Source organism: Alexandromys fortis, unplaced genomic scaffold (genome assembly GCF_014885135.2).
Source record: "Alexandromys fortis isolate MF-2015 unplaced genomic scaffold, M_Fortis_MF-2015_v1.1 scaffold_71, whole genome shotgun sequence".
NCBI lineage: Eukaryota > Metazoa > Chordata > Mammalia > Rodentia > Cricetidae > Alexandromys > Alexandromys fortis.
In genome coordinates this window covers 3,790,361-3,813,642 of record NW_026067954.1, presented here as the reverse complement: position 1 = coordinate 3,813,642, position 23,282 = coordinate 3,790,361, and the positions used below count along the sequence as shown (strand labels likewise).

Sequence of the window (23,282 nt, the reverse complement as noted above, 5' to 3'; positions counted from 1 at the left end):
ATTGGGTATACCAGGACTATGTCTTTTCTGTGTCAAAGTTCACCATGAAGCCTTGTCCCCCACCATGGGTCAGCTGAGCCTTAGGTCTCTTGTGAATCAGAAACAGCATGGGACCGTGACATGTTTTGAAACCACTCAGCACTGACAAGACTGGTGTTTGGGGAACTCAGTTGTTGGCTGGTCTTCAGTACCCCTGAACCCTAGAAGGACCAGAAGAAACTCCCTTAGTTTTCTTGGCGTGTGGCAGGAGCAGTGCCGGCAATGGACGGCAGGGGGAGCTCGAGAGCCACGGCGGCGCCTCCAGGGTCCAGCCTGAAATAAACGCCTTTATTAAGCTTGTAGCTGCCAGCGCTTATGAATAGCCTCACTTGCTCAGTCTTAGGGCCCTGGAGTAAAGGGGAGGAGAGCACGGGGGCTGAGTGTGGGGGTATCACTGATCACCAAACGTCACTGCAGAACCGTCCCAGGATATTCCTGTTTCCACTGCTCAACAGGCAACCGCTGCATACCCTCCCTAGAGTCCCAGCCAAGCTCCTGGCCAAGGCCTCAGGCTCAGCTCCTGTATTCTCCACAAAGTCCCAACTCTCTACTAGACCCCCAGAGCAAATGTCACCCCGGAAGCCCTTGGTCCCTAGTGTGCCCCTCTCTGCTCTGAGGGATCTGGGAGGGCCACCGGGAGGGAAGTGTTCAAGAGGGAAGGGGGAGAGGATGGAGAAAGTCCTGGGGACAGGTGACCAACCAAGGTGACAGTGTGTGGGCCCAATCACCTTGTCACTCATGTTTTTCCAGCCCCAACTTGTAGGGTCCCAGCAGAGTAGAGTGCTGTCCCAGCAAACCTGGACCAAGGCAGGTTTCTTTTGCAGGGTACCACTCTCCGTGGCAGCTGTCCTGTGCGCTACCGTGGCTCACCAACTAGATGGAAGGGGCTGAAGGGAAGCTGAAGCTTTTTCCTCCCCTGCTGATTCTCCACCCCAGCATCCCTGTAAGTCATGGTGCCAGGTTCAGAGCCCACTCCTCACAAGTAGCCTCATTCCTCTCGGGATAACTCCAGGTTCAGGAAGCTAACTTCTGTTTGGACACCTAGACTCTTTCTTATTGGCTTAGGCTGGCCAAGCTCTCGAGAAACCGCTCTTCCATCCAGTGCAGCCCCAGGGCCTGTTCTGGTACTTTCTCCACATTTTCTCCTCCAGCTGACAGTGCATGCTCCTTGGCTTGTCCTCAGAGGACTCACCCTGCTTCCTTCCGACCCTGAAGGCCCTTGGCCGCCAACACACTAGCTCTCTTGGTTGCTATCGGGCCTGAATGGGCAGCTGAGCCTGGGGCGCCATGGAATCCCCACATGGTCAGGCTAGAAGATTTTACTTCCAGGAGGAAGGAGTCCACGGGGCCCTACTCCCTACTCCGGCTCCATCATGATTTACATCCCTTAGTAGACAACGACTCCATGAAGAAGGCAGAACAATCCCAGAATGGCCGAATCCCTGGGAACATGTAGCCTATGCTCTTGCCCTCAGCTGTGAATTGACCTCTCACTGATGCAGGGTAGCCAAGAACCTTTTGGTGTCACTAGCCGATTCTGTGAATTAAGCCATTTGCCTGGCAAATAGAGTGGATATTATTTGTGTGCTAAGATAAATGCCTATATGTAACAGAGTGTAGAGGTGTAAATTGTGACCACCAGGGGACCTCAGAAGCTCTCTACCTTTGCAGGAAGGACGTCAGGTTAATTCTTTAGCTTCAGCCTCCTGTAGGGAAGGCTGGGCGGGGTCCTCTGCTGAACGCTGTTTGGGTAGAGAACATGGGAACATTCCTTTATTCCTAGGGTCCTGAAGGTCAGAACCAGAGTGGGGAAGTGATCAGTCTGGGACCACACAGCTCAGAGGAGAAGGGATTCAAACCCAGACCCGATCCTTCCCCTGTCCTGGGAACTGCTGCACAGAAAGCGCCTACCCCATCCACAAGGGGGATGAAAAGAGGAGAGAGAGCTCTGGGTTAACCTTTAGTTTGTTCATAATGCAGTCGACTGAAAGAATCTGAGACCTGGGTCTGTGGTCTGAACAGGGGAGAATTCGTCCCATGACGAGCATATCCCTTCTCCCCGGCAGAATCCAGAGTCTCTGCTTGGAAAAGGCTTGGGTGAAGGGCAGTAGAGAAGCCAGAATCCTCAGCAGGGAGAGGGAGGTACAAGAACAGCAGGACAACAAGACTGGCTGGAGGCTACTGGGCCAGAATCCAGAGAGCTGGTAGGACCAGATGCACGGCCACAGCCAGCATCCTCAGGATGGCCACAGCCAGCATCCTCAGGATGCCCCCCCCCCATCATATACCACAGGCTCCATCCGTACATGCTTGTGTGTACACATCCACCTTGTGCTCAGACTCTGGTGCCTGGAGAACTGAGTCCTGGTCTTTCTCTCCACCCCCAACCCCTGGGATGAGGATGTCAGTGGAAAGTCAGTCTGAACCATGGCATTAGACAAACCGAGCTCACTTTTCCTCTAAACACTTCAGGTATGAAGGCCGAGGCAAGAGGAGGGTCAGTAAGTTCAAGGCTAGTGAATGCCTTCCTCAAAAAACAAAGCAACCCCCCTCACTAGCCTTCAAGGAATTTGAACCAAAAGAGATGGTTCAGCAATTGGTCCAGAGGACCCGGGTTTGATTCGGAACACCCACACGGCAGCTCACAACCATCTTTAACTCTAGTTCCAGGGGATCTAGTGCCCTCTTCTGGCTTCCATGGGTACCAGGCATGCACACAGTACACAGACATACGTGTAGGCAAAACTCATACACATAAAAAAACTTTTTTTTTTTCAAAAAAAGAGTCAAAGGTTTGTGTTTTGTAAATGTCTTTGACATTCAAGTTGCCCCGCCCTGTGGTCTAAACTGTAAGCAAGGAACTTCTGTAGACTGTCCTGTGACCTTCGGGTAGTCGCATCTCCCAGAAGTGCCACACTCAACAGCATTCAGTCAAGATCAGTTAATATTATTTAATAAATAGGCCAGAAAATTAGCTGAACATTTCTGGGCAGGATGCGGCGTGCGACCAAAGTCATGGAAGATTGTCCCTTGAATCACTAAGGCAAACTGTTGTGTGTCGTTATACATAGAGGCGTCACATAAAAAGAGTCATAAATAGAAAAAATTCCAAAGTTCTCCCACAGACAGACAGGGACGTCAGAAACATAAAAATAAAAATAATAAAAAAGAATTAAAACAGAACACACCCGCCCCTCCCCCACAGCCCATTTGTTTCAAGTGCTCGATGATACAGTACTCCACATCTTTGGATATTTTACAATGTACAACTCCAAGCTGCAGCCCAGAAGACAAACGGACAAACGACAAAAGGAACTGAAGCGGGCATCTGAAAAAGGGAATTTATAAGAAGTCGTTACCTTTACAAAATAAAAACCAGAGCCTGACACCACTGCCTTCCCCTGGGTTCCTCTGCTGCCTGAGTCCGGTTCCGCTGCTGTCCCTCGGCTAATGGAACCGAGAGTGCATATTGGCGGATGGGTCCAGAAACAAGTCTGAGCTGCGACAGGGATCTGAGAGGCAGCAGCCCCAGCAGGTGACTGACAAGGATGAGGTATCTGAGGAAAATCCACCCGATGGACTGTGGTCTGGTGGCGCCATCAGTCCACGGCCTCTCTTGGGAGCTTCCGGAGGGACAGAGTCTTCTGTCTTCTCTGGCCTTTTTGTTTGTGTTTGTACAGGATAAAGCCAAGGCGATCAATACAGGAAGAACTGAGTCTCATGTACCCACAGCACAGGGCTCTGGAACTCCAGGCCTAAGCCTTCCAAGCAGGCAGATTCTCCTCTCTGGGATCTCAAGAAGTCAATGCCATACCTTCTTCGTATGGGCCAGCAAAATTGTCTAGCTACGACCAACCCCAGAGCCAGGCGGCTGTGACCTGCTACCCAGAGGGCACCACAACCCAAAGGTTTCCCTTTGGTGAAATATAAAAGGGGATCAGCGACTCAAGCATAGTAGAAGGATGTCACCAGCAAACCCCAGGTCTGGAGACCCCCCCCCCCCCCGCCCCCGCAATGAACCAAACAGATGAGCCCTGGATGGCTAGGTGCCACGACACTTGCAGGGATGGGGGAGGCAGGTAGGTGATGACTGTTAGGAGCTGGCCCCATCCCTCGAGTGTTAACTCAAGGAGACTGAACTCCAGCGGGCATGTGGGGGTGGACAAATGCTCTGCCCAGGAGTATCCAGATATGACTGTGGCCTGCCAGTAAATGGGACAGAACTTGGGGTTCCTGGAGTTGCCTCTGGGTATTGAAAGCCATGAACCTATCTTTCTGTGTCGTCCCTGTCTAGTTTGGCCAGGTCTCACCTGAAATGCTGATTTCCACGTGGAGCGGTGGAACCAAGTCCTGTCAGACTGTCTCCGGGTGACTCCCGGGGTGCTAAACGTCTACCTGTCTGGAGACATTGTTTCTAGGAACAGGTGTGACTACATATGGAGGAGAGGGAGGGGAATGTGACCACCCCCTTTCACAGCAGGGTGACTCTGAGGCACAGAGGGTTAACCTGCCCACGGTCACAGGACAAGCCAATTTGAAATGGGCTTGCTCCACGCCAGCTTCTAGCTGCAGGAGGCTTTTCTGCCCAGTGCGATGGTCTTTCCCCATGGCTGGAAAGCATTGCTCAATTGGATCCGGGTCCGGGACCTCTAAGCTGAAACCTGACTGGGATGAAAGCAGGGGTGGGAGGGACTCCCCCATAGGGCAGTATGGCTCAACCAAGGTGCCTGGCCAGGACACAGTCCTCATGCTGGATCCCCCTGGCTTGCCTTCTGGCAGAGAGCTCCCTCCTCACAGCCCCATACCGCAGCACAGTGCTCCCGGCACCAGCGCGGAGACTTCTGAGACAAGACACCCTTTGTGTTTCTATGTGAATCAGAGTCGGCCAGAGAGAGGTGGGGGCTCCCAACCCTTAAGAAAGAGATGTCCGGCTCCGACTCCAGCAAAAGGGAGGCGCTGCTCTCACAGAGCAGGCAAAGAGCAACGTAGCTAAAATGTATTTTCTTATTTTCCCTTTGTGTTTGCAAACTAGAAAGTTCAGATCCCCTGGGTGGGGCAGGGCGCGCCTTAGAGGAACTTGAGACAGGGTCTGGGACTGGGGTGGACCAGGACCAGCCTAGTTATTGGCTTCAGACATGGAGGCCACGTGGTTGAGACCAGTGAGCCCCGGCAGGCTGGCCAGGCCTGTGGCCCAGGGGTCGGGCAGTGGGAAGTAGGGCCGTGTGGTGGCCACGTTCTCCGCCAGTGCCAGGGCCAGGAGGCCACCTGCGTTCCTCTCGGCCTCGAGCTGCGCGCGTCCGAACAGCTTCATCTGCGTCTCCTCGAACTGCCGCTCCAGCTCCTGCAGGCTCAGAGCGCCCTTGGGTGCCGCTAGGAAGTGCTTGGCAGGGCTGGGGCCCGGGAGGCACACCGCTGCGCCACCCAGGTGGCCCCCCATGTCGCCCAGCGTGGGTGGCATCACGAAGGCGGCCTTGTCGGGCGTGGGACCACCTGGCCCGAAGAGCAGGCTGGCGGCCCTCCAGGCGGCGGGCTTACGGCCGCGCCTGGGCCGTGCCATGCGGCAACTCTGTCGCTTGATGTGGCGGTGCAGGTGGTCGGAACGCGTGAAGCTCTTGTAGCAGAATTCGCACTGGTAGGGCCTCACGCCTGTGTGGATGCGCATGTGATTCTTGAGGTCGTAGTTGTGCACGAACTTGGCGTTGCAGTGAATGCACAGGTAGGGCCGTTCCCCCGTGTGTTTGCGCATGTGGATCTTAAGCTTGTCCTGCCTGCAACACAGAAGCCAGGATTTAGTCCATGAGTGGGATGCAGGTGCCCACTCTTCACGTTGTTTCCTACTTTGGAACGGGCTTCCTGTATCCGTGCTGCCAATCCAGGAGCGGGGCCCGTCCTAAGATCGACCTCCAACTTCTGCCCGAGCATCTGCCTCACCTCTGGATTAAAGCAGGACAGAGTCGCCTCCTGAAAGACATCCCGCCACTCCCTTTACACGGGTTCTAAGTGAGAATCTCCCATTGGTTTTTAGGGGCCGGCCTCACATCCTGGAAGACAGTCTTGCTGGAGAGAGAGGTCAGCAATCTGGTCTCAGTCCTTTCATGGTGAAGGGCCTCCTGAAGCAGGATGCCCTTGGACCTCTGCCCCCAGGTCCACACCAGCCCTTGTCCTTCACAGTCTTCTTGAGACTCCAGAAGCCTAGCACACCTGGCTGAGAGCACCTTGGTGTGGTTTCTCACCTAAGCCCCAGGCTCTGCTCTTTGCAGAGGGTTCAGGGTTTCTCAAAGAACCAGGTGCAGTAACAATGTAGCCTGATCTGGGGTAGAGCTCTGGGGTTAGAAGCGTTATTCAGAGGCAAGGCATGGGACCGGGTGGGGCTCCAGCTGCAGGCTCACTTGCTGGGTGACCTGAGGTGAGTTAGGTAAAACTCCCTAGGCAAAGCTGAAGCTAGGGTCAGACTCAGGGTGTGCTTGAGTGGGCGAAAGTTCAAGGCCCTCCTGGGGGTCCTGAAATGAAAGCAGAGCTTCCAGTTTTGTTGTCTAAGGTCTGAGCACCCAGGACACCAGTATAGGGAGCATTTTGGCCTGACTGGTGGGGGCACAGAGCTGGGGCGGGCTGTAGCATGTCCTCCCTGGCTCATGCTCCAGTTCTCCCAAAGTGGCTGGAGGCCAGGAGCACTGTGTGCCATCTCCACCACCTCTTGCAGGTGGGGCTTGGGTGGTGCCTCTGCTCTAATTCCAGGTTGGGCTTTGAGGTCAGAGCAGATGTGGGAGTCCAAGGAGCCCTCCCTAAAAATGTCCAGCTTTAACCCTGGACGGCAGGGTTTCTTCTGGCCACTAGAGGTCGCATGGGATCACATTTAGAAAATAGTTTGCCAGGGTGGGTGCAAGGAAAAAAGATAGTTGCTGTGGGCGCTGTCGTGTGTGTGTGTGTGTGTGTGTGTGTGTGTGTGTGTGTGTGTGTGTGTACACCACGTGTGCAGAGCCAGCCCTCCCTCTGTGCTCCCTGGGGCTGAGATCCTCAGAGGTGGGAAGGGGGACTAGCAGGGGAGGCAGGGAAGAAAGGGGTGTGGTACTCCAAGTGTCTTCAGGCCAGACTTTCCTCCCTTCTACAACCTCCAACAACCCTGGCCTGCACAGTTACCTGCTGTGACTTCCCAGCCACCAGCAGCATATGCCCAGTGGTATCTGCCACCTAAGTGGCTGAGTGTTCAGTAGGAAGGGGACCCAGAAAGCACTTGGTTAGTGGATCTCTCCTGAGCAAGCATGAGAGTCATTACCAAGACCCGAGACACCTGTGAGCTGAACACCCCCTTTAAGGTAGGTCCCCTGGGGGACAAAGGGAGAGTGACAACAGAAGGCAAGGCCTCGTATGTCCAAGGTCCCGGGTTCAATTCTCAGCACGGGAGGAAAAAAGAACAAATCTAAACCCAAGCCCCGAACCAGACAAGAGTTAGCTGCTCTTCTGGTTGGTGCTCTCACACCTGGCTGCATGTCTCCCGCTGTGGGAGATTGAGACTCACACCTGCATGTCTGTGGCCCTGCAAGGCCCTGCATTTGCTGGCAAAGGAGGACACCTGTTTAGTGGTGGCATGAACATGCTGTTTCCCGTCAAGGGCCTCCCTCCAAGTGTGCACACAGAAGTGTCTCCCCATGCTAGGGGCCATGCACATGTGCACGGACACACACGTCCTGGTGTGTGAGGGAAGAGACACACGATAAGGGACAGCCTCCAGGTCGATCATCAGCATGGCTGTGTGCTCACAGTGAACCGTCTATCCCTCCTGGTCTCTCTGAAACCATTAAAGACCAACCCTCCAGGCATCGAGGGCTGAGACAGCAGCAATGGGCTCACAGCTCCCTTGCCTCTGCTATTTGAATGGAATCTGGGAACTGGCAGCAGCCTTAGGGAATACCTGCTTTATGACTTCGAGTGACACCTTGGGAAGCATGGCCTGGTGATGGCAGAAGATTGGGTAAGGGCACACAGCTGGGCAGAGGTCCAACTGGTCCAACCCTAGGCCTCCTAATGACCCTGAGGATCACCTGAAGCTCTTTCCAAAGTGCTATATATAATCTGCAAGTCGAGGAGCCTGGTGGTCACTCCTTTGTTGACTGACTAGTGATGAGAACTCCTTAGTCTCTCAGAACACATTGTTTTCTAATATTGATTTTTTTGTGTGTGTACATGTCTGCACACAAATGTGTGCATGCCTGGACGATCATTCCTCTGCTATTGTGAGCATGTGGAGGCCAGAGGACACCTTTTTGGGAGCCAGTTTCTCCTCTTCTATCATGTGGATTCCGAGGAGCAAACTCAGTTTCTCAGTACCAAGGGGTGGCTTAGCTTGCAGGAACTCTGGGAATTACAGGTCTGGAGGCAGCCACCCTGTTGAAGAACCTCTGCATGGGGAGGAGGGGAAGGTGTAATAACTGGTGGCCAGGGACCTCAGCTCCAAAACAAATCCTCATGGAAACGCTGTAGGGGAACTGGCTACAGAGAGGATCACAGGAAAATCTCACCCTGGCAGGCCAAGGCCAGGGCATTGGATGGATGGCTTTTGGCTGAGCAGGAAAGGATTCTTTCAGGGTAGCTCTGGGGAGGGCAGCAAGCAAAGGCCCGGTGGTTCTGAAGAATGTGACTGGGAGTCTCAGTCCATGTGAGAAAGTCCCCGATGGGAGTCTGGATTCCAGCAACATCTCCTCTGCAGTTCCTGCCCCTGACCTTGGAGAGCAGCTCCCAAAGCCTGTCTGATCTTGTTCAGAAGGGTCAGGGGAGTGGGAACCAAGAGAGGGGAGGTGAGATAGGGGCTGGAATGTAGTTGCTACAGACAGGCCTCCAGCCCAGATGGCTGTCATCTTGCATAGGAGGAGGAGTAACTCCAGGGCAGGCAGGGTTGGAGCCTGATAACCAGAAACTCTAGGGCTGAGCTGACCTGGAGGGATAGGAGGACTGAACACACAGAGGCCACACAAAGTGGCCTCCAGGAATTTGTTGGGAGGGAACATTCTGGAATTTCATTCTTCTATAAAAAAACAGCATTGTTGCCTGAACTCAGGAATCTCCCCTGGAGATCGCGCTTGTGTCTGGAGGGCTGTAAGTATGTTTGCAGGGACTGAACAAGTCTAACGTTTTCGCTAGGAGAGGCAGGGCCCGTAGTCTGGCCTAGACCTGCAGAGACCCCCCCCCCCCCAGAAAAGACTGTCTTGTGAGAGATGAGAGGGAGAGGCAGCAAGGAAGGGAGAAGAGGACTTGGGATCCTAGTAGCTCAATGTGGGGAACCCTGTGCTCCCCGAAGGGAGGGTTGTTCCCTTAGTCATTCTGCCCAGGGACAGGCACAGGAAGCTAGGGCAGAAGAACATTGTAGGACTGGGAACCAACAGCTCCCAGGCTTTGACACCTTCCCCTGGGGGCCGGACCCTGCAGAAGGTGGGGGAATCCACTTGAGCTTAGCTTCTCGTGAACTCTGGCTTATCTCTCTGTTGCCCCCCCCCCCCCCCCCCCCCCCCCCCCCCCCCCCCCCCGCTTTAGCTAAGCCTTACCCAGGTGTTAGGCCAGCTGGCCCTGTGGAGCCCAATGAATTCAGGGGAAGAGAGGAGTAGCGTTAGGGACAGAGTAACTCAACAGGATTTCAGTGTGCTGGGACATATCGGGGACAGCCAGGGGGAGTTGCACCTGGGAGTTTGGATTCCAGCTGCCCAGGGAGATAACGTCAGGATCTCAGGGCTGCTATGGCCATTGGCCAAGAGGAAGCACACACAAACGGGGGGGGGGGACTGTCCCTCCAAACTCCCTGGAAGAATCCAGGACAGATTCTGCTGTGGTTTCCTTCCCCGAAGTAGCTTGGAAACCCTCAGTGCTGTCCCTCAGTGCAGTCACCAGATTCCCTGCCTCACCATTTCAGCAAAGCCACCATCACCTGAACACATCTCTCAAGCCCTTCCTCAGCGATTTCAAATAGAGTTTCCTGCCGCCCACGACAGCGGCCCCTGTCACTTTCTAGGGTTCGCCTTGTTTTCTCCTGAAAGAGGCACATTTAATAGGGTGACACGGTGCGGGACTCAAAAGTTCACTCCATCTACGGAGGCCAAGGCTTTATGCTTCCCGTGAAAACCCAAAGGAATAAAATTCCAAGAAACGCTGTTAGAATAAATGGGTCTGTTAAGACAAGTCCTTCGAAACCCATAGTGACAGTGGGAAAGGATCTTGTTCGGTAAATCATGGCTGTACGACGGGCAGCTTTGTCACACCAGTCACACTGAAATGATGTGAGGGCCACTCATCAGAACGATTCCACTGTGGCCTCTAGCTGAGAAGATCTGCCTTATACAGGGACACTGATGGTGGCAACAGGCCATACAAAAAAGTAGCCTTTGAAACCTAGCCGGGCATAGTTGTGACTCCATATCCTCCCCCCGCCCCCCCCCCGCGCCGCCTATTGGTTTTGACTACAAAGTCATGGCACAAAACAGTACATAGCACACATTTGCTGAATGGGATGATGTTCCTGAAAGACGACAGGCTTATGATGTGATGATTTCAGATCGCAAGCTATCCTCTGGCAATGTGGAGAAATAGGAAGGAGCCTGAAAAGAGGCCCGTCATGTCAGGAGGATGGAAAGGGTCTATGCGGGCCTCTGCAGCCTCCTATGTGTAGACTTCACTGTCGCAGAAGCCCTGGCATCCCAGTCCCACCTCTGGGACTGTCCAGCTGCACCTAGGAGCAGCCAGCTAGCCAGGGGCGGTGTCTGGGAAACACTGGCACTAAGCATACAGAAACCACTTAACTACGGTTTGCTGCTGTTCCTATGGAGCGCAGGGCCCACCTGTCATGGGCCCTGCCTAGCTCCTGGGTTCTTCTTCCCAGCATAGCCCTGCTCCAACCTGTTTTTATGTCACGGGCTTTATCCTAACACCGTATTTGGAAAAAAAAAAAAAAAAAGTTTAGTTCCTAAAACGGGGATGAAATCGTTGCACCAGGTAGTGCCCAGCATCATGCCAAGCAATGAGCCCGGCGTGTGCTCTCCCTCCCTTGGCCTCTGCACGCCTCTTTACCCTTCCCCCACAGCCTCCCGTCCCACCCCCCTGCCGCCCGCTGTCTCCCGTGGCTGCGCACCTGGTGAAGCGAACCTCGCAGATGCTGCACATGTACGGCTTCTCCCCTGTGTGGGTCCTCATGTGCCGGGGCAGCTTCCCGGCCCCCATGATGACCTTGTGGCAGATGGGGCACTGCTGAGAGGCCTTGGGCTTCAGCTTGCGCTCCTCCACCAGCGGCCAGGGTGGGAAGAGGCTCCCCAGGTGGGTGGCACTCAGGAAGTTGAGATAGGCACCGTAGTCATTCTCTGCCTTGATGGGGCCCAGGGGCCCACCAGGCAGGTCAGGAAACACGTCCTTGAAGAGATCGCTAGGGAAGGGAGGGGGCGGGGGCGGGCCTAGCTCCTCCTTCTCCTCCTCCTTGATTTTGCGGTTCTTGATGACTAGATCCAGAGGCCCACTGTCCATGGGCTGCTCGGGCAGCTGAGCAAAGGCACCAAAGTCCCCTGGCCAGAGGTGTGGGAAGAATTCTGGGGCAAACGGAGATAAGGAGGGTCTTCTGTCAGGGATGTTGGCTTTGGGGTACAAGTTCTCCCTCAGCAGAGATTCAATGGAGAAGTCCCGTATCACTCCCAGATGGCCAGGGCTGCCAGGCTGGAAGGCGTCGGGGAAGTCCCTGGGTGTGTCTGCATAGTCCTTCTCTGTGAGATGGTCCGCCTTGGAGGGGCTTTGGGGGCAGTTGATGTCCCGGGGGTCAGGCAAGTTTTCCTGGTCAGCAAAGTCTTCTGTGTCATCCTCCTCCTCCTCCTCTTCCTCCTCTTCCTCCTCCTCTTCATCCTCCTCATCATCGTCATCTTCGTCATCGTCCTCCTCCTCCTTGTCCTCCTCACCACCGTTGCCGCCGGGCTCCATGATCTCCAGGCACACATTCACGATGCACTGGATCTCCAGCATCCTGGCAGCATTGAGGATGTGCTTGACGTTGGAGGCGGTGATGGTGAGTGTGGAGGTGTAGGCAAACTCCAGGATGGCGGCCAGAGCCTCCGGCTGGACAAAGTCAATCTCATAGACATAGGGTTGGCTGGCCAGGCTGCCGGCTGTGAAGAGCTTCTTGAAATACTTGCTGCATGCAGCCAACACCGAGCGGTGCGTTCGGTACTCCTGCTCCTGAACCACTAGCAGCACGTCGCACAGCAGCCCCGCATGCCGCTGCTCGTTGAGACTGCACAGCACCTCACTGCTGTGGTTGGGGAAAGGGATGCCGATAAGTTCATCAATGTCATTGGCCATGTTCTCAGCCAGAGCCCTGCAGGGACACACAGAAAGGGAGATCAGTTAATGGGCGTGACCGGTTGAGGACCCATGTCCAGGACCAAGCCTTACCTGTAAGTCACAACCCAGCTCAGGCTGGGGTTCCTGTACCTTAAGACCCTTGGAGTTAGCATCTTACCAGGCGGTGCACATCACCTGCTTAGGAAAAGCTGCAGAAACCTCTATGGGTGTGATTTGCAGAATTGTGCTTTGTTAATACGGACTTGGAGAATGCTGGGATGATGGACATCATGAACGTAGGGTTGGAAACCTGTGTGGTAGCATTCTGCTCTCACATGGGACTGCTTGGTGCTTCTGCTGAGGGATGCTCACAAGGCCCCCGCTGGTGAAGCATTCTCACGTTTTACAGAAGCTACCAGAAGCCTCAACTCAACTTGGTGGTCCATTTTCGGTGAGTGAACAGGAGCACAGTAGCATATATAGTTTGCCCCCTGAGCTTGCTGCTGGCTTTTACTATGCCTGACAGAGTTTCTTTCATTTGCATTCAGCAATTCTTTCCCTAGCATCCCATATGTATATGTGAGCCGTTTCTCTTATAATCAGGTATTTAAGGTCAATACAGATGCAGCACTTTGTGATTACTTTCTCATGTCTGTTGGTAGACCCCACAGCCCTTTAAAGCCTGCAGGAGACAGCTGGCCGAGGCTTCCTGACAGTATGGATGGCCCCTGACTGACGATGATCTGATATAGGGACTTCTGATTTTATAATAATGCAAAGGGCACTCATACAGTCATTCTGTCTATCTCTTTCAGTACAGCAATTCAACAAGCTATGAGATATTTGGTATTTTTATTATAAACTTGGTTTGCATTCAGTGATTTGGCTTAGCACAGGCGAATGTAGGTGCTCTGAGAATGTCCAAGGCAGGCTTTGGCAGAAGGTCAAGCATATTAAATACACTTTAAATTTAAAATTATGATTATTATTGTGTTTGTGTGCGTCGGCGTGCATGCCACGGAGTTTACGTGGAGGTCAGAGGACAATTACGTTGTTTCCCTTTCTACTTTTATGTGGTTCCAGGGATCAAACTCAAGTCTCCAGGCTAAAATGAAAAATAGCGACCATTGCAAAAGCAGATAAGGCTGGGGAGAAAACGGGTTATCCACACACTGCTAGAGAAGGCAGAATGGTCCACCCCGTCTGCAAAGCACTGAGAGTGTTTTTAAAGAGTTAGCTACCCAAAGACCACTTGATCTCGCAGTGGCACATTTGCCCCAGAGTAAAACCAAGCGAAAACCGAGTGAGTCTGGTGATAGCCCTGAACCGGAACCCACACGGATACTCCTCATTAGGTGGGCGGCTGGGCATACTCTAGAGCGTCAGATCCTCCGCGCCCCACTCAGCAAGTGAAACGGAGCTCTCTGATACTCGGCTACACTCGGCAGCTTGGATGCGTCTCCAGGGAGTCGTAAGGAGTGCACAGAGCCAATCCCCAAACACGGGCTTCCTGTATAGCACCCTTGAAACTGCCACTTCACAGAAGCGGAGAATGGGTGAGGGGTGCCAGCAGCAAGTAGGGGGGTACTGGTGCGAGGGGAGGGAGTGTGGCTATAAAGGAACACTGGCACGGTGGACCCTGTGTGCCGGAACTGTTCTGTGTCCACAGAGGTCAGTATATTGGATGCCTTGAAAAGGGTTTTGAAAGTGTACCAGGATGGGAAGCCACGGGAAGGGCACAGTGGAGTCCTTTATATGGTCTTTTACAAGCATGTGCGAAAGGATCCCCAAAGAAAATTTTAATTTAAAAAAGCATAGGAAACAACCTAGGACCGTCTATGTGGCCAAATAGCAGGTGTGTCCCTCAAGGCCACCCTGCTTTAGGAAGGTGGATTTGTGGGCAGTTTGAATGGTGTCTGCAGGGCAGGGTCTCTGAGACATGGGTTAGAACGGGGCCTCAAGGCTGCGCTGTATGTTAAGTCTAACCACGTGGAGGTACGTTTAGTGTGACCTTCTGTGCACGAGCAAGGGGAACTGAGGACACCTGTCCCAGAGTCCCAGCTCCCTTCTTCAGATATTGAGGATAGCGAGAACGAAGAGAGGACCATCTGGCTCGAGCTTAACCACGGGTTTCTCGGATGAAGACTCAGGCCCCGCATCTTTCCTCAGGCCTTGGCTTTCCTCTGAGTGTTATCGTGACTTCTGTGTCACCGATGAAGAGTACCGAGCATGCAAAGACAATCACACAGATGAGGGAGGTGCCAAAATCTGCACCGGCAGCTTGGTTTCCCCTGGTCTGTGTTAGCCACAGGCGCCTGCCTCAGGCAGCAAAGGTAATCACGCATGCGCAGAATCTCTTGCTGCCACATTCAGAGACCTCAGGGATATTTGAAATGGAGGGAAACCCCCGGGGGTGGCAGGGGTGAGTGGTGCCGCCTTCTAGGGAGGCTGGGCAGGCTGGAACAGCTTCAGGAGCATGGGCCCCTTCAGAATCTGCCTTTCTCACAGTCTAGGGGAGGGGCTTCTTCATGATCCCTGGGAAGACACCTGCTAGCTCTCCAGGCAGCCTCCCAGATCTTTCCCATGGTTCTTTCCAGGTAGTTTTGGCAAAGCTCTGCCAGGGAAAGAGTAAAAGAGATAGGAGATGAGGCTTGAGGCTTCATCAGGCTTTCCAAGCCTCCCCCCCCCCCCTTTTTATAGAGTCCTCTGTAACCCACACTGCTTTGACTTCGAATTCTCCAGCTTCCACCTCTCAAGTACTGGGACCACAGACACGTTCTGCTATTCCCAGTTTTATGGAGTGAGAGGGGTTGACTCCAGGGCTGTGTGCATGCTAAGCATGCACTCTGTCAATTGAACCACCATTGATTCACCTTTGGACACAGCTGTGTTGTAGTATTTCAAGAGGATTCGGGCCGTTGTGGCTGACATTTGACCTCTGAATAAGGTCATGAAAGATAGGGCTGTTTCAGCTTTGTTTTCTTGGCCGCTCTAGGAAGGAAGCCATAATGGGAAGACGCTCAAACAGCACCATGAAGTGGGCCATGCGGCAAGGGACTGAGGCTTCCGGTCACTGCCATACCTGACAGCCGCACAAGCGAGCCAACTTGAGAGCGGCCTTTCCAGTCCTCCCTCAGACCTTCTACCATGGCAGCCCCAGTGTCATTTTGACTATGCACAGCCTCATGGGAGATAGAACCAGAGCCACTCCTGAAGCCATGACCCACAAAAGATGAAAAACAGTAAGCGTCCACACACCATAGCCTCTCCGTTTCAGAGTTGTTTGCTACATAGACAACTGATCGAGGAGCCCTGTTTGCATTACAGACATTCTATGTCTGGGACTTTTATTCTGATGTTTTCTGGTAGAAGATGATTGTATGTGTCAGCGTCAAGAAGTCCACGGAAGAGTGAATTTACAGAGGAACTGATATCTTGTTCTAAATCCCACAAAGCCATCCTAGGAGTAATTGGGCCCTGAGCCTCAGAAGCATGCAGTCTTTCCTCTAAGTGAAAGCCAAGGTCGGTAGGATGCTGGAGAACGAGCAGCTAGAGAGAGCCATAGTTCCCTGTCCACTAAAGACCTGCACTATTAAATTTAGTAGTGCTTGGAAATGCTTCTCAGGTTCTTTGCCATTTCAGGACACAGCCAGTCTTGCAAATGTTTCATGCATACTTGAAAAAACTTATACTGTCTAGGTTTAGGCACTAATTATTATTTAAAATTTTCCCCCTTTTTTGTTTTGTTTTGTGGCTCTGTTAAGAACTGAACCAGGGCCTGGGACATGCTGGGAAAGGGCTCTATCACTGAGTTACATTTCTGGCCCTACAAAATGTTCTGCATTCATATTAATATTGTATATAATAGGTAAATATGTGATAAAATGCATAGGAATATCCCGCACAATAATTGGAGATTTATCACTTTCTCATACAGTGTTATTAAATTCTGCCTTATCTGTTCAAAGACTATTTTTTGGTAATATAAATTCATCAGTTCTCAGGGAGAATAGCCTCCTCCGCCCTCTTAGAGGAGCCAGAGCCTGTGACCAGGTAATACTGCTGTGTCTCACAGTGTGGTGAGCTGGTCCAAGCCCCCAACCTACCACGTTTTCTCATGATGCCTCCTTTGGGATCTGGAATCACGAAGAGGAAGCTATGGTTATGTGGCTGTAGGAGGCCTCTCCACCTCTCCTTGTGTTGGATGGCTACGAAGAGATCTGCTAATAGACATGACTGTGAAAAGCTTGGGAAGGGGTCACCAGGCTGGTGACCTCAGCGCTAAGGCTGCTATTCTGTCAGCCGCTTCTTTCTGTGTTTTGGTTCCTGACCTCTACTCCATTCCAGGAAGGGATGGAATCGTGGTAGCTCGGGGATGTTATTCTAGACAGAAGACTAACCTCAGGGTGAGGACAGGGAGGGGAACACCGTCTTCAGGAAGCAGATAGAGCCCCTTTCCTCTCCCCCCCATCTTATGTCTGTTTGCTGTCTCTTTGGGAAGAAGCATCTGGGAGCTTCACCTGGAGACCCTGAAATCCCCAGGCCTTGGGACAGCAGTGTCCCAGAGTGGATGCCTCCTTCCCCCTCTTTCCTGCCTTAGCTTTGCATCCCTTCCCTCTGTTCCCTTGACCTGAGCCAGGGTGAAGACCAAAGCCAAGAATAACACCCAGGGAAAGCAAACACACGTGCATGCAAACTCCTAGCCGCAAGCAGAGGCTTGATAAGGACTGTAAGCTCCCAGTGGGAAGGAAATGGCAAAGACGATTAGGAATAAAGGGCACAGGAGAGAGTGGGAGGGGAGCTCGGGCATGGAGGAAAGAGGAAATCAGGTATGATCACCATTCCAGAGGGCACCAGGCCTAACTTAGCAGGCCCTTGCTCTCTGTCCCAATGGAGGTTCCTGGAATTCAGGTGGGTCCAAATAACCGGTATTCAACTACCAAGTGAATGCTTACTCTTTCGGAGGGAGAACCGTGCTTCCTAGGCTCCTTTCCAAAAGGCTGAAAGCATCCCTGGTAGCCAGCACTGACCGTCACAGGCACCACTGCTACCATTATCCAGTGCCTGCCATATCTGAGTGTCATCGCACCTCTAGCCCTTCCTCAACTGCACAGCGGCTACAGGTGTGTGCTCTTAGCGTCATTCACAATGCCCAGGTAAAGGGAGAGATGAGCCCAAGGCCGCACAGGCGGCAGCATGATCTGAGCCCGGGCATGTTGCAAGTGCATGCCTTTGTCCTTTGCCATGCTTCCCGACCACATCTAGTTGGGAGACGGGGAAATCTGCGCTCTTCTCTCTGAAGGGCGGCTGGCTCTTGCCCAACAGTTTGAGTGGAGGCAGACCTGAGGGATGTGCATTAGATGGCTGAGACCCACACTTGTAGGGAACTAACGGCGGGGGTAGGAGGCTCAGAGCCCCGTGAAAGCGAGAGGCATGGAAAGAAAGGCATGGGACCCTGTGGGTGAATGAGCAGGATCTTTCCAGGATCCAGGCCTTATCTAAGCACTGGGGGATGGAGGGGGGTTTTATGGGACCCCAAAATAACCTACTTCATCTGAATCTGGAAGGTTTTGGATTTCTAGAATTCCTTCCGAAAATGTGTTTAACCTCGATCCTGAGGTTCTCGGCCAGCTTGTGCTTAGAGGAGTCCAATACCAGGAGCTCACTGTGCTCTGAGTTGGCCTGGTCTAACTTACAACATGGCTCTATGGTAGATAGGTTCTAGGACTTCAACTCTCCTCCTGGAGTGGTTTCCTCCCACAAGACAGAGTGCTGTGAGGACCCCAAGGATGCGCACCTGCCTTCTGGAGCATTGCCAGTTTTCTGCCAGTGCCAGCACCGTGGAATCCAGGAAGGACAAATGCCCCAAACAGGGGTCTTGGCCAGATGGGACCAGGAGCCAACATACCTGCATAGTTTTGTAGAGGCCTATTCCCTTAAGGCACCTCCTGACAAGATTGAGAACAGCCTCCATGAGCGCCCACACCCTTCCCAGCATGCAGCAGGCCCCATAACCTATCTCTTGTTCCAGGGATTCCTAAACCAACAAGGCAGGCAGGGCTTAGAGAAACATGTCCTTTTTATAGACGATGAAAATAAGGCACACATGGGCGCTTAGGCCAAGGAGCACACAGAAAATTTTAGCTTCTGAGAGAACCAGAAGTGGGGTACTTTAATGCATAAGCATGTATGGCCCCCATTAAACTGTGATAGCGAACAGAGGACCCTTGTCGGTATTCTCGGAAAGGCTCACACTGCACCCACTGCTACGCTTGGTTCGCTCATCTTGGAAATGGGGAAGTGTGTGCGCAGATCCCATGAGCGTGGTGTAAGGGAACAAGCTGGCCTAGGGCAGCAGCAATGCTGAGTTTAGTGACCCCAAGATGATGTGTAGGGCAGACTCTGTTGCTTCTATGTCTGAATCATCCCGAGGACACCACCAAGCCACGGCTGGGGAGATTCTGCATGAAGAGATCAGCTTAGCCTGTGTGTGTGTGTGTGTGGGGGGACTCAAGAGCTCCCACCCCTAACTGAAGAGCTTTGACAGATGCTGGCTGTGGGAGGCAGATAGCTCTTCTTCAGGGTGCCGCTCCTGGTAGGTTAACCATGCTCTAGTGGATAGCCCCACACCCATGCGTTTATGGGCAACACACATTGGACTTGGTGAATGATTTTTAAAAAGTGGGGGGACACAAAGTTGGGAGGGAATGGGCTCTAGAAAGAGTTAGAAGAGGAATGGAGGGGATATGCTAAAAATGTATGATCACTCATGTATGACAGTCTCAAATAATCAAACCACTATAGTAAAGTTAAAAAATGGAAAGATTGCCCCTGGGAAACAGAGGAGATAGTGACGCTGTCATTAATGGAGGTGGGACAGCCTCAACATTCTGCCTGGAAACACGTGACACTGGAGCACAGTCGTGTCTGCCACTTATAAGATATCTTTTTTTTTTAATTGATTCTAGTCACATTTTCTATTGGTATTGTGATCCCCATTTGATAGGACTTGAGAGCCACTCAGCTAGAAAACAGTGAAGTACCACTGCTTTCTTGTCCTCCGTGGCTGCCTCCGTGGTGTGACTTTGAGGACAATTCTGTTACTAGGATCTGCAAGGCAAGTGCTTCCCCCAAGGGCTGCTCAGCTCAGCAAATCCAGGGTGCAGGATCATGTTTCCCTCTGTCAAAACCCCTAGGCAGGTGGCCCAGCCAGCAGGTTTCCTTTACACACACATCCCCCACCCTTATATTCCCCCCTCCCGCTTATACCCCCCCTCCTCGGTCTCCAGCCCCTAGCTCCTCCATGCCTGGAGCATGAAGGCCACCTGGTGGGATTAGCGACTGTAGTGGAGGGGATGGGTGCCCTGGAGGCAGGTGGACTACAGGCTTCCTCTGTAGACCCAGGGATGACTTTGGACAGTGACGAATGTGTCCTTCGAGCAGGTCTTTACTCTCCATGGTCTTCAGGAACTTAAGTAGGTAGTGGACTAGGTGGGAAGGAGGATGGGGAATCCTGGCTCAAGCCATCTGTCCTGGGTATGCCTCACCCTGTCTCTGGGAGATTCCCCAAGCAGGGTGGCTACACCTCTTAGCTCCAGGATGCCCCTGAGCCTCTGATGCTCCAGAGGCTGGGGCCAGACATGTGGGTTGGGAGACTGGGCAGGGTTACTTCAACTTCTATTCTGTGCCCCACCTGTTGCAAGCACCCTGGGCAGAGTGCCCACACTGGGTGAAGCCAGCCACACCTGCTCTGCCACCTTGCCAGGACATGCCTAGAGTCAGCAGCCCCCAGCTCAGCTAGGCTCATACATTCCCTGAGGGGTTCTCTGCAGTGGGCTCGGAGGTTTCTTCCACTGCAAAGACAAAGTCATGCACATTTCCTTACGAGCCTTCCCTTCATTTACTACTATGCACGCCTTTCCCCCTTGCATGCTCAGGGCTATAGTAGAGGCAAGCCTTGGGAACCAGGTGCTACTGGGCTTCCATCCCAACCATAAGCAGGTCTCATGTGAAGTCCTTGGGTTTACCTTCCAGGACAGGCACTCAAACCTTGTTTCATGTTCTCTGTTAACACCAGTTATAGATTGTTGAGAATCACACAAGAGAGCCTTGGCATAGTCACAATTCCTATGGATTTTCCTGGGACCTCTTTGGATGGAGGATTATTTTCTGATAACACCTGTAAGTTCCATTAATGACAGCGTCACTATCTCCTCTGTTTCCCAGGGGCAATCTTTCCATTTTTTAACTTTACTATAGTGGTTTGATTATTTGAGACTGTCATACATGAGTGATCATACATTTTTAGCATATCCCCTCCATTCCTCTTCTAACTCTTTCTAGAGCCCATTCCCTCCCAACTTTGTGTCCCCCCCCCCCTTTTTAAAAATCATTCACCAAGTCCAATGTGTGTTGCCCATAAATCCTTGCACTTGGGAGGTGGAGGGGAGAGGATCTCAGGTTCTAGGCCGGTTTGCATTGCACTGGGCATTCAAGCATGTATGCAGTCCTGCCTCAAGAAGAGAAAAGGAGGTAGCGACGGAGATAGAAATGAGGGTGACTGAGGAGAAATAGACGCATGTAAGGTCACAGAACTAATGAACGCTAACAGAGATCACAGACCTCTGGGCTCTGTCCACTGTGTCGCCGTACCTCCCGTCAATCCATACTCCACCATCACCACCTCCTGCTCCGCCTCCCCACTGCCTTACCTTGCGCCTTGTGTATCAAGTGGTGCCCCTTCAAACTGAGCTTTTATTATTATTATTATTATTATTATTATTATTATTATTATGCCTTTACTGATTACAGGGTAGGGTAGGGTGGAGGGGGCACTTGTTTTCGTTTTCTTTGAGAGAAAGTACACGCTGATTTCTTTATGTCCGGAATAAAGAACTCGCTACTTGTTCTTATTACAGGTGACTTCCTGAGCCAGAAAACTCTCTGGGAGGCTTTTTAAGCCTTATTAAGTTACAGGAAATGCAGATAATGAAATAAATCACCCACATCTATGAATATTCCCAGCTCGTCCTGGCTGTGTGGCAACTCACCCATCCCAGGATACTTTCCTGTCTGTTCTAGCAGGCTGTGCAGCTGTCCAGCTGGCTGGACCTAGGAGCACCACTCCCCTCTGCCACCTCTGAAGACAGGGGACTTTCTACTGGCCAGAAGAGAGAACAGTGCCAGAGCAGAGGAAGTGAGAGAGATTGAGGAGGCGGGGTTACAAGTCCAGCTGTGCACTTAGCGGAAAAGCACCCAATCCCTTTTGGGAAGGGACCACAGTTAATAATCCCAGATCAGCTCTGCAGAAGGTTAATGCTGTGACTTTGGACCAGCCAAGTCCCCCTTGAAGCTCCAGCTTCCATGTTGATCTGGGAGGTTGTGAGGTGCAGGTTTCCCATTCACTCTGCAGCCCAGGGGCGCCCTCCAGATAACCCACCTTTTTGTTTACAAGATGGAGCCTTTCATTCCAAAGTCATGAGCAGCTCAGCTCTAGATGTGAGATTGATGGTGGTGAGGGAGTGTTTCTGCGCCCGAGTGTGCGTTTCCTGAGTTTGCCCTTTCTCTCACCCTAGGACTTTTAGGAACGCAGGCAGGCCACACAAAGCTGTAAGTGTGAACACACATGGGTCATTCAGATGAGGGCACCTGCACAGTCAAGGCGGGTATCATTACACCACACTACATCTGGGGCTCCAGAAGTGCTGTAAAGACTAGCTACATCCCTTCCTCTGCCTGGAGGAAGGGTGGGGAAGCACACTCTGGGTGTGTCTTCTCTTCATGGTGGCCAAGGGTGGCTGCTGGACTGGGGAAGCTGCTTTCAATGGGCAAACGTTTGGTGAGAACAAGACCAAGTGTGTGGGTCAAGGCACAGATGGGGGCAACATCCAGACCCCATGCTGACTGCAGGTGTGGATGGTAGGGGAGTATTTTGGGAAACAGGGTTTTATTCAGAGGCTCCTCCCACTTACATTGAATCCAACGGATGACCAGGACCTATCCTGTGCCTGCTTGGTGCTGGTCATATATTTGGGGTCTCGGCTCATCCTTACCAAAACCTCTTTAAGGTAATTACTGTCACCATGGCCGTCTTTGTTCAAGTGAGGCACTGCAGACAAGCTGGGACTTTAAGACAGGTGGCGAGGCTCTGCATTTCCTATGCAGGTGGCCAGGCTGCCTCGCCATACTGGGGTTTTAGGCAGAGGGTAGGAACCCTGCCAGGGAGCCATATCAGAGGCATGTAGCTCTCAGGTAGCCATGGCTTGGAACAGGGAGTGGAACATTCTAGAAGGGGGGAAAGCACAAGCAAGGTGAGGCACAGAGGCAGAGTAAGGACATGCAGACCGGAATAGCAGGCACTCTGGAGAGTTCTGTGTGCAAAGCGGAAAGCGGGGAGCTCAGGAACACACAGGTCTAGGCAGAAGAATTTGGACAGTCATGGCCAGTACAGCAGGAGTCAGGGATAGGAAAGTGAAGGAGGGGGTGAGGGGATCCTCCAAACATCTGGACTCTGTTAAAGAGGCCACAGAAGGTTCTGGAGAGCAGGGATGTGGCTGGCACTGCGCTGTGCTTGAGGAAGGGATGGGCGACAGGCCGGCCGGGGGAGGGAAGGGCAGCCAAACACAGAGCCGTTTTCCCGCCCAGGCAGCTGCTCCATCCCATTACTCACAGCCTTAGGAACCTGCCCTTCCCTTGCCCCGGACCTCATGCAGGATCTGGTCAGGGAGTGCCCCTTGAGTGGCAACAGCCGTGGGAGGAAAGAGGGCAGAATCACGGCCCCAGCCTGCCACAGGTGCGAGATGTCTTGGTTACACCTCGTCTCTTGGAAAACACTCCTGCCCCCTGCTATTGCCATCTCAATTTTGAGACAAGACCCAAATGAGAGGTGAAACTGGACGGTCGTAAGATCCAACCCTGCCTGTGTTTTCCAAAGGAAGTGAAAC

At 52.7% G+C, this 23,282-nt stretch overlaps 1 protein-coding gene and 1 long non-coding RNA gene across 5 annotated transcripts in view; one reads left to right on the top strand and one right to left on the bottom strand.

The window, feature by feature from the left end:
* Positions 1 to 2,975: 2,975 nt before the first annotated feature.
* The window catches only part of Zbtb7c (zinc finger and BTB domain containing 7C), a 228,692-nt gene continuing 208,385 nt past the window's right edge, over positions 2,976 to 23,282 (bottom strand). For all 4 annotated transcript variants that reach the window (XM_050151698.1, XM_050151699.1, XM_050151697.1 and 1 more), the window contains 2 exons: positions 11,150 to 12,373; positions 2,976 to 5,807 (listed from right to left, as the gene is read on the bottom strand). In XM_050151698.1, the coding sequence (XP_050007655.1) occupies positions 5,156 to 5,807; positions 11,150 to 12,357 (1,860 nt within the window). In that variant the 5' untranslated portion in view covers positions 12,358 to 12,373 and the 3' untranslated portion in view covers positions 2,976 to 5,155. The remainder of the gene's footprint in view (positions 5,808 to 11,149; positions 12,374 to 23,282) is intronic.
* On the top strand, positions 12,353 to 16,479 carry LOC126507359 (uncharacterized). Its single transcript, XR_007593499.1, has 3 exons — positions 12,353 to 12,790; positions 14,509 to 14,672; positions 15,335 to 16,479. It is a non-coding gene; the product is annotated as an uncharacterized lncRNA (long non-coding RNA).